General features: G+C 30.5%; 1 protein-coding gene across 1 annotated transcript; it reads left to right on the forward strand.

The window, feature by feature from the left end:
- The first annotated feature begins 5,099 nt into the window (after window positions 1-5,099).
- On the forward strand, window positions 5,100-8,613 carry LOC128999271 (uncharacterized). The gene is made up of 6 exons (XM_054425670.1): window positions 5,100-5,169; window positions 5,647-5,806; window positions 6,388-6,542; window positions 6,959-7,032; window positions 7,318-7,413; window positions 8,428-8,613. The coding sequence occupies exons 2-6, from the start codon at window positions 5,672-5,674 to the stop codon at window positions 8,586-8,588; spliced, it is 621 nt and encodes a 206-aa protein (XP_054281645.1). The 5' UTR covers window positions 5,100-5,169; window positions 5,647-5,671; the 3' UTR covers window positions 8,589-8,613.
- The last annotated feature ends 2,558 nt before the right edge of the window (window positions 8,614-11,171 follow it).

The raw sequence follows: 11,171 nt of genomic DNA on the forward strand, positions 1-11,171 counted from the left end.
ACATAACGTTCGTAGCTATATTATATCGTTTGTAGGCTGTTACTAAAACTAGTGTGTATAACATATAAGCTCTTTTAAAAGATAAAGTTATATTTGTGTTCCTAGAATAGTTACTTTGGTGCAAAAGAAAACTATTTGATAAAAACAATATAATACAAATTTGAAATCGCATTTGGCTATACACCAAGAATATATAATATTAGGTTTGGGCCTTGGACCAAATTACTAACTGTTTAAAGCCCCAACTATATTACAAACATTCATCAGTGATGAGTAATAAAAAAAAGTAGTCTGTTTTTTTATAGATTACGATAACGTTAGGACTCAATATAATAATTTTAATCACAGCCCGGGTTAGCGGTTGAAAAATGGATTGAAACTACCAACAGATAAAATTATCAATAACGATTATAAAAAAAATATCTCTCAGAACTTTTCATTAAGAAAATTTTGTTGACCGTGCATTTATTTTCATTGGAAGCTGCTTACTAACCGTTACTGTTAGGGAATTTATATTATTTTCTTTTATTGGGTCCACTAGTAACGCAAATGTTTCTGAATTATATTCATATAATATTCGTTCTATTAAAAGACAATATTTCCAAACAATAATTAACACAGAAGCTAGTAAAGCTAAATAATTATTGATTTACAGTACTAAAATACTTAAGTGTACAATATTATACTGAAAAATAAATGTATTTCAGGTTGTAGAGGTTACCGTTATTGAGAAACCGAGTCTAAATATGTTTATGAGATATTTCGCTATAAACATAAATTTGTATATTCTTAACAATTACTGAAATAGTTTCTCCTGGTATTACCAATTACCATTACCATTCGACGTTCTGACAATTTTAAATTTCTTGTGTTAAAAATCATCATTCAACAACCAGCAAAATAACCATAAAATTGTATGAATCATTTCAAAATGGCCTATTAAAGTTGTTAGTTTATTACAAGCTCATAACGTTAACTAGCGGCAAAGAAATCGTCAGTTTGGCCGTTATTCCATTAATGGTTTTGTCAGAGACCATTCCATTCTCACCCGGACATTGGCCATTAGCTTCATAATAATCGGAATTGGTGAGAGGGGATTAACACTAAGAAATTGCTGGATCGTCAAACTTAGCTGAATCCGTTTATTACACTAAAATAATACATGTGTAACATATCTACTAACACATATTACTTAGACAAATAATATAAAGTATCTTTATTAAATACTTAAGTATTTAAATTAATTTAGTAACTGTATGATTTTCTTTAAACTTTTGATTTCTTTCTAAAGTTTGTGATACAAAGGCAAACTTCGGCTGTAAGAAACAATAGTTTATCTTTGAAAATACATTAATTATAAGATCCTTCAATGTTCCAACTACGATTTAGCGACCTTTAAACGAAACTATTAACTTATAATGGAATTATATGTTATTTTATGGTAATCAGAAAACAAGTAATTTTAATGACGAAAGATTAAAATATTGTTGATGAGAAATAATGTATATAATTTCTATTATATAGGTATACTATATTTATTGTTTTTGTTTGTGATAATGCTTCAATGGTATGATGCGTAACTTAAAAAAAACTCTAATTTTTCTTTATATTGGCAAAATGAGTTGTAAAACTTTTGCTTTACAACATATATGTAATACAAATATCTATTATTGCAATCAGTTCCTTCATAATCAATTGTATAAAAGTTACCCTCAGAATACCTCAGGTGTTTGAGACAGATGATAGTTTGTTTATCATCACATGGACTAGTGAGAGTGGTTTAATAAGTATAATACGTATAAAATGAAATTAAAAATTCATCTATATATTTCATGTGATAAGACTTTATCCTACATCATTGGCATATATTTCATAAGATTTTGTATAGAATTATGGTATATTATGCTCAAAACTATTCTGTTTATATGTAATACCTCAATAAAAAAAAATTAATTTGGATTATATTATTATTTAAACAGGCTTCACTATTTTCTGACTTTTAAGATGTACTTAACAATCGCGAAAACCATTTCACTAGTAATTTTAATTCAAAATAATTATTTTAACAGTAACTTTTAGTAACACAGTAGATTTGTGTAGTAATTGGATGGCTTTAACCAAAAGCATTTGGCTAAGGTAACCGACCACTGTAGTCAAATGTTCTCTTTGTACGTGTCTCCGATACAAATGAACAGATTTTATGTAGTTTTATTACTTTGTTGCTGGTTTATTTTACTACATTTACCAATTTTATATTTTCACAAGCATACTTATTCCAATAACCAATAAATCCATTGCTAAATATATGTTACGTATTAGTAATTTTGAAAAATGTATTGTTTGATTGCCTTTTATAGACATTAAAAAAATTAATAAGTAGTAGCAGTAGTCGGAAAATATAGGTTTCGGGCAATAAGACATAGACATAACACTGCGATCCACATTCAATTTTGAGTAAATCAATATCGTTGTAAAAAAAATCTGCAGTCTTTTCAGTGTTAAATTTTACAGTCATTAAGAGTGAAATTTTAATTTATTTTGACCCATTCCAAGGTTTACCCTCATAGTCCCTCAACACTTCAGGGAATACAATTTATCAGTTGACCGCACTATCTGTTGGTTTTATCATTCCTATGTTGGGTGGATTTTGAGAGTAAGCTGTAAGCTTTGTTAACAGGAACCCCTGTTAAGGGGGTAAAAGATTTCACTTTAAGGAGTAATATTGCTTAGGATCTACGACAGACAAACAATTTAGTTTAATAAAATGTACTTACTGAAATAGTTGCTTGAAAATCTTTAAATTCAACAACAAAAATAGCCTGACAGTTTTAGTTTTTAATCTATGCATAAATTACTGTAGTAGGTGGCATGAAAAGACTTTTAAAAGATAAAAACATTCTGGATGGTTATTTAATGCAGTTAATTTTCTTTTTTGAGAAGAATAAGCTGGTAAAAATATAACCTTAGTCATAGAAAATCGTCTTTGACTTTGAAAGTAAAAGTAAATTAGATTTAGTAATTATATTTTTTCTTGACCAAGCAATCCGTCAGATAAACTTTTACATTAATACAGTCTTATTAATCGGGGTTTACTTAGCAAATTATCAATGTAACTTTGTATACGGGTCAATATGCGATGTCGATATATACACTTTAATGAAGCTACGGATTCGCTAATTCTATTGATACTGTAGTTATATGTTTTAAAGGTACTTAAATAAATAGATTAGTGAGGTCGTCTATTGATAGATCGCAGGGCTTCGGTGCCTGAGGTACCGGGATCAAATCTCGCAAATCACCAATGGATTTTATAAATCAAGAATCAATTTTTTATTAAATATAATGGTTTTGCAAGGGAAAATGCCAACCAACTGTACGGTTCAAAAGACCAATGTTGTAAGAGCTAGGCCAACTTTAAATGTTGTAATTGTATAGTTAGGTTATTTATTTGGTATTGTATGATTGTTTATTTTGTTAAATAAATCACTTTTAAATTTAATTTATTTACTCATTCAATGGATGTTATCTATGTAATAATGTTATGGCCCTGTATGACTGGGCTGAAGTAATGTGTAAAACAGTTCGGCTAGAACCTAGCTTCCTAGGTTTGTGAACGTGAGACATAAAATTTATTAGTGATGTCCCATTGTAAGACTAAACACTAACTAAAAATTTATCAAGATGGTGGGAAAGAGGATCCAGTGTAGCTAGCATGGGGTTAGTAATGCGGTACTTACAACATTTAGTTTATGCTTTAACACTCACAATTTTTTGGCAAATAAATAGGTTCTAATGCAGTTCAAATTAGAAGTATTAGTAATTTATCAATTTATCAATTACAGTATAATTGATCAATTAGGCATATACGCGAATTAATTGAAGAAACATTTTACTTTCATACCTACCTCAAACATGATTGTAAGATTAAGATCTCACTAAAACACGAAATGATAGTTTTACTTGGTCCTAAGCCAGAGTACAAAGCTTGGAGTTTGGCATTTTGCCAAAGAGTCGTGTTGCTAGATTGTAGCTTGGCTCATTTCGACCATCTTGCAAGTTCTCTGGTGCAGTTTTGCATTTTTGTTTAGTTAGTCTGAGAGTAAAATAGTAATATTTAGTGAGGATATCATTTTAGCAGCTTTACATTTATCTTTCTCAAGAATGTCGTAATCTCCTTATTTGTATCAATTTTCTTTTTATATTAACGTAGCCTGTATGTGAAACACACATAGAAAACTAATATGCTAATCCATCATTAATTTTAGTAAATTTTATTTAAATTCGACGTATTAATATTCTTTTAATTAAACTACAACAAGGGATTGTAGTATGTGAAATATTCTCCTAAAGAGTTTTGGTTTTCTAGACTATCAACGATTAAGGATTCTTTCCCTCTTTGTAAGGGATTTCTTACATTTAATTCACAAACATTATAAAGACTAAACAATGTTATTAGCTATTTCGTTCTACAACAATTTAAAAAATCATCTTTATTTTGATGTACCGTAGTTTTACACAGATGATTTAAAAGTAAAATCACTTCTCAACAGATCTATTTTTAGGTAAACTATTATATTACACATGAATCAAGACACTCTATATCACACGTTTACAAGACTTTCACTTGTGATCCAACCAAAATAACTAACTATTGATCTTAATAATCATATTTTACAAAACATACGATTAAAAATACATTATATTATCCTGTATGTTTGCATAACATCTATGAAATGATTTATTCAAGATAGTTCCTACAGTTGAATTAATAAATGAAATGTATTAAAGTTCGAAAAGATCAAACAATTCCTCTAGATAAATACTTTTGTAATTGCTAAGTATTTCTTTTGCTTTTTACTTTCTCCCCCTATCCTATAGTATATGGAGAAAGTATTTATATCTGGGAACATAAAAAACATCATAATATCTGTTGTAGAAAGCAAATTTTGCTCGAACAGCCATTCTCTTTGTCAAATATTTGCTAAGTATTGCGTCATAATAATGAAACCATTAGTACATAGAAAGCCATCTGTGTCGCACGAATGTTCAAACCCGTTCAGTGACCGAACTCGTTATGATAGATGTTACACGGTTGATTTATGATTTCAAGTAAAGTGTTTACAAATAATGTGTTTATAACCAACTTATGCGAATCTTTGCTGCCTTGAGGTAAGTAAAAGCTATGTTAGCAATAATTTAGACAATATTATCGACAAAAGTATAAATTTATTTATCATATTCAACTGTGAGTATTACACAGTACAGTAACTTCTAAACTTATACTGTAGATTCTTAAAACCTCTCATTACGTTAAGGAACGTATTGCATGATAGAACGTATTGATAATTATTATCTTTACTGTACCTAATAAAATTATTTCCTGTTTGTCCTATTCTTATACTACTGATACTGATTTGTAAAAACGAATGCTTATTTTAACTTTTTAATGCACTTATTGAAAATATGCCACAGTTTTACATTCTTTCTTTTTTCTGTTTTATGCAATTTACTACTAGGAATTAAGATTGTTCGTGTTTTATAATTAATTATTGTTGTGAGGCAAACACTGCTTGCAAAAATGTTTCATTATTTTAAATCTAATCAGTTCCTTTCATGAATTTTAAGGACCTAAACACATTTTTTTAGGATTGAAGAAATATAAATACAGGAAATGAACACCAGAATATTATTGGTTAGTTTAGTTCTAACCTTGAATTTGTCGGAGATTGATTCATGTGACACTGAAATTATCAAACGCCTTCAAGATCACATAATAATAGATGAGGATCAAGAGTTCCTACCGTTCGTAAGTACAACATTTCTTACAACATTTAGTTATTTAAAAACCATTGATCTATTGTATGTTGGATCCTGGTAGATGACTGTGTCTATGAATTGACGAAAATTTATAGGGGACTCGTGTACTTAGGGGAACCAAAAACGTGCCTGTCCATGCCCATACAAAATGTGAAGGCCCACTACACGCTCTTCAGTTTAATTGTGTTGTACAGAAAATATATTCTGCAACTAATCCAAGACGTAGTACGTAGTACGTTACTGTAAGTAATTCAACGTTGCGGCCATCCCCAAAGAATAATACTCCACTCTGTTTTTTGATCTTAGAATCCTACCATTTAGTTCACTATAATATTGTGTAGCTAGTTTATTAAAATAAAAGGAATTAAAATATAATAAACGTTAATTGTCAGTTAATTGTTGCATAGGTCATAGAATTTTTTTACAGTTTACTCCTTGTGAAATTAAGTTATCTTTGACAGTATGACCTGAACTTGCCTTCAAAAATATACTATTATAAATGGGGGATTGTCTTGAACTAAATACTTAGTTGTTGATTTCAGATTATGTTTTAGTTTGAGGTTTTCTCAGGTAACTGGCAATCAATTCCTAACTGTTTGGATCGCCAGAAAACACTCATGCCACGAATGCCTGGAAGGTTCCGTGATTTGCGCTTGGGCCAAGTACGAGAAGGATAAATACATGGAAAACGTTGTTCAAGTCACACATTTGTATCGCACCCAAGTGTAAGTCTTACTAGGTTAAGGTTACAAGCTACTATACAAGATGTTACATTTCATATTGAGTTTAGTACTAAAAAGAAATGTTGTAATCTGTGCCATGAAGTTATCACTAGTGTAATATACACATACAGTTTCAAAATAAGATACTTCATCCATAACAAAATGAGGTTATAAAACTTTATCACCAGCTCTTAGTAGCTCTTGTTATTTCTTTGGCAGCATTTCCCGATGGATTCGTTATGAACTCAATTTTCTTGTACTTTGATTTAGTTGTATTGTAAAGATGAAACCAATTATAATCGTATGGTATAGTAAAAACATTATGTGCAGAAGAAACTGCTCCTTTTGCTGAAATATTCCTATAAAATACTTAAAATAATTAAATACTGTATTTTGATTGTATATTTCAATCGAATTAGGATATCGTCCGACGTAAAAACGGAAGAAAAAAGAGCGTTGGTGAGATTGGATAACGGTGTCTACGTCGAGAAAAGTAAGTTAGGACTACACAATATTGCTGGAATTGAATATTTGTTTTAGACTTTTCATTTTAGAACTTAATTCAAATAAATATTGTTCTGAGGTTTGCTTTTTAATAAAATAACGAAAAACATAAAATACTGTTAATTTAAATTGGTATTTTTCTTAATAATTGCGTTCTAAGTAGAGGCGCATTCTTGTTATTCTAGTAACTTGTAGTAGTAGGCCTAGTAACTTGATTACGTTATAATATTTTTTAAATTAGAAATCATTATGAGTTGTTTTGATTGTTGAACAGATGGAATTACGGATGTTCCGGAATACTTTATGTATCCATTATACTTTGACAAAAGAGAAGGAGTCGTAGCATACCATAGGTGCAAGATTGATAGAAGTAAGTTTTTATTAACCTTTGCGTTACTGTTAATATATAAATCACGAACCAATCGGTCAAATCATTGATTTAATATATAACAAAGATGGAGTTTGGTTTTATCGTGTATTTAATTATTCTTACTTTTAACCAAAACAATAATTATCAAGTGTAGTAAAAGTTTAATAGGTCAATAAATGTTACCGTTGTTTAAGTAAGAAAAGCTTTGGTGTTTTTGTTTAATCTATTGCCAAATCATACCCTTGTTTTATCCTGTCATCAGGTTTCATTATGTTTACCAGTGTTACAACCATCGTTAGAACATGGATACGTTCGAGCGCACGAGCGCTCTGATGTTAACAAAATATCTTATTTTAAATAAACTCTGGTTTATTTTAAACATTTAATCATATACATACAGTAGTTAGGTAGATTATCACCACTTTTATATCATATCCGGTTACTTAGAGTTAACAGAAATACATTTATTTTTCAAAATCGATAGTACAGCTAAATCTTGTTTCTAAATTGAATGGTGGATGTGTAACCATTCCCCGAGGTGTTTTTAAAGAACCAAAACTTTATATTTTGCACCCTCACCTAGTAGCAAATTACGAGTAACGCTGCTAATAAAAATATCTTTCATAAAATATTTGCCAATATTATTATTATAAACTGAAAATTCAATTTGTTTTATTATGAAACCAATACTAAATTAACATATTAATAGAGACTGACATCTCAATAAACGTAGGTAATTTAAGCCACCGTAAGTGAATTCTAGAGTAAATTTCGGTTTTCTGACTAATACACAATCTTTTCTAGAACAGGTTGAACTATAAGATATAGCTTACAGTATAAAACTTTTAATAGAAACATAATAGAGAAAATTGAATTTTAATAGTAATGTAAAAGTTTATATACTGCATCCTATCTGGAAAAGAATCTTGCTGCAGCTGGTAGGCGTACATTTAGCTCACAGGTTAACCTCCAAATTATATTGATTACACATTAAATATATGTTGATGTTCTCAGAGCATCCGTGGTACACGATTATAGCTGTGCTGGATAAGGAGGGAACGCCAAGATGGTCTGCTGCTAAGAGTAAGATACACAGCCTAAAACTACGTAAACATTCGCTCTACGGGAAGTCCTTGTATGACTACCGAGAATGCATACACCACGTGTTCAGCTAGGTGGTGAAACAGGACTAGGACTTTGTTTAACGCTAACTGTACAGAATTTGTGTTAACTAAACTTGAACACTAAAATATTTTAATCTAGTGTAAATAATATTATTAGTTACCTTAAGTGGGCTTCCTTTATTAGAACTACTATTACTCGGGCAGTGGAAAACAGAAAAAGATGTTAAAAATATAATATGTTATAAATTCTATCTCCAATTTCCATAAAGATGTCACAGAAAAAGTGGCGTCATCACCAATGAAGAGGAATTACTAATTTTTCACCACACTATGATGTTTTTAGCTGTTTTACATACGTCAATTGGTGGCTGAAAGTTACGTTTTGCTGGACATGCCAGCTATCCTCGTCATTTGGGAACCGAGCAGGTTTTTACATCCCTAGGGCCGCAAAATCAGCCGCCCGCTTACTTTCTTAAAACATGAATGCATATTAAATATTCAAGTATCCATAGTATTGCAATAGAATTGTTTTATTGTTACCGCTGCCTAGCAACTATTTATTATTATTTTAGCTGATTCCTCTAATTATTTCTTCACATAACCTTAAATTTGTAGTTCTACTGACTATCAGTGTGCATTATTGTTGTGGTTAATATGGGTAATTGGGTATAGTGAGGTGAAAAATAGCGTTCGTACCACGGACCGAAATGGTTTTGCAGCTCTCGATCGTTTAAAGTCCTCGACTTCGTCTCGAACTTAAAAACTATCTCGAGCCGGCAAAACCTCATTTTTGGCCCTAGGTATGAAATATACTATTACATAATAGACATAATATTTCATCACATAAACAACCCACATTGCTTACATTTTAATTACATTTACATTTTATTACATTTGCAGACTTTTGTAGATAAGGTTTGAACATTAAAACGAATAAACCTAAAATAATAATGCATTGGCTGTGGTAAACAAAACTTTTATTCTTGCTCAAGATAACAAAAGCTTAGCTCGAATTTCTGGAGTACATTTCAGTGTGTGGCTCGCCCGGTCATCCAACGCGTCAAAGAACACAATTTTACGGACAGCTGCACAATCAAGATGGCAATCCGTTGATTATATCAAGAGTTGGTGGAACTGGAACGAATGGTTAAGTATATCACGAGAGATTGGTTCTATATACAATTTGATAAGGTTAAACCAAACAATTTAATGTCCAAATTAAATTTTCAATTAACAATAATTGTAAAACTATTGATTATAGTTTAGTAAACTTTCATTTAATTGGAATTCAACCTTGGTTGATGAAATAGTTTGTAAGATTTTGTATTTTTAATCAATAAGATTAACGTAGATATTTAATCTTAAATTATTTTCCAAAAATTGTAATACAAAAAAAATTAAGGTTTTATTTTAGAACACTTAAAATATTATTTCTTTTCTCTTTATTTAGCCGGCAACTGTACAGAAATGTTTAAGTAACAGGTTGCTTACAAAAGTGTCACTTTCAGTACTACATATATGTTTGTGGTCTTACTAGATGTATAATGTAAATGGTTTGCATTTTCAGGAACTGAGCAGTTTTAAACTATGTATCCTAAATGCTGGCGTGTAATCAAGTATTGACCTAAAATCTGTGTTAAGGTTTTAGTGACCAAAGACATGAGAGAGGATAAGTATAATAGTATGCAGTAGAATGGGATCTAACAACTTATATCCAGTGTGCAAATAATCTAGAAATTCTCAAAGTCCCTGATTACATATCAATGTTTTTTACTTGGACAAAGTTGTTGTTTTACTGGGCAATCATTGGATTTAAAATGAATGTGAGAATATTATCACATAAATAGTAGACGGTCACGAGACATTAGTTTTCCTAGTTTTTTAAACTGTCAGAATTTGCCTTTGAAAAGGGTTTTTTTACCTGAATGTCTGGAAAAAATCTGATTTCATCTGTAAACCAGCTTAAATTTGTGTCATTTTAACTGACGTACCAACCCCATGCGCAGGACAGCCCACCAGCTAGTTACAAGTAAAAGCACGTAGATGAGTGAGTAATAAAAAAAGTAACCAAAGTGGAACTGATAACACTTTGGAAGATGTTTGAGTGTACAATATTTGGAAACGATAAAGCACTTTCATCAATGGCTATTTTGTGTCGTTGTAAAAAAATCTATATACCTTAAAAGACATATTTCCTGACAAGGGTGTTTTTATTTGTCAATGTTCCACACATTATTTGAAGTAGTGTAGGCCAAATGACAGTCGTTTGCTAGACACATAAGCTGCATATTGCCACGATATATCTCCAGGGCTGTAGTTGACAGGCTGTGTGAATTGTGTTTGCTGTTGCAAATGGAATTGAGATAGCCTTTTTTATGTATGCGTAGGCCTATTGAGTTATTGTGTTCCCATGACTAAGTATTTTAAAGAATGGAGGCTGCATTTGGTCAATGTTTCGAATTCAAACTGCATTCTACTTACAATTAATGTGTTTCTCAAGATTATTTTACAATGATAAAATACTATGTAACTTATGTTTATTGAATGTATAATGATTTTCTAAATCTGAGTAATCATCTGTTTACTAAAGAAAATTAATTATTGGCAAAGAAATCTAAGAGATGGACAACACTT

Source organism: Macrosteles quadrilineatus, unplaced genomic scaffold (genome assembly GCF_028750875.1).
Source record: "Macrosteles quadrilineatus isolate MER2022 unplaced genomic scaffold, UCM_ALF_1.0 Scaffold_8__2_contigs__length_117827958, whole genome shotgun sequence".
Taxonomy (NCBI): Eukaryota; Metazoa; Arthropoda; class Insecta; order Hemiptera; family Cicadellidae; genus Macrosteles; species Macrosteles quadrilineatus.

What these genes read in the sequence shown, in the direction of transcription:
- LOC128999271 (XM_054425670.1), top strand. Translation starts at nt 5,672, where the DNA reads ATGAACACCAGAATATTATTGGTTAGTTTAGTTCTAACCTTGAATTTG. An exon ending in CATTTGTATCGCACCCAAGT is followed by an intron (nt 6,543 to 6,958) that starts GTAAGTCTTACT and finishes CAATCGAATTAG; the next exon opens with GATATCGTCCGACGTAAAAA. An exon ending in CGGTGTCTACGTCGAGAAAA is followed by an intron (nt 7,033 to 7,317) that starts GTAAGTTAGGAC and finishes ATTGTTGAACAG; the next exon opens with ATGGAATTACGGATGTTCCG.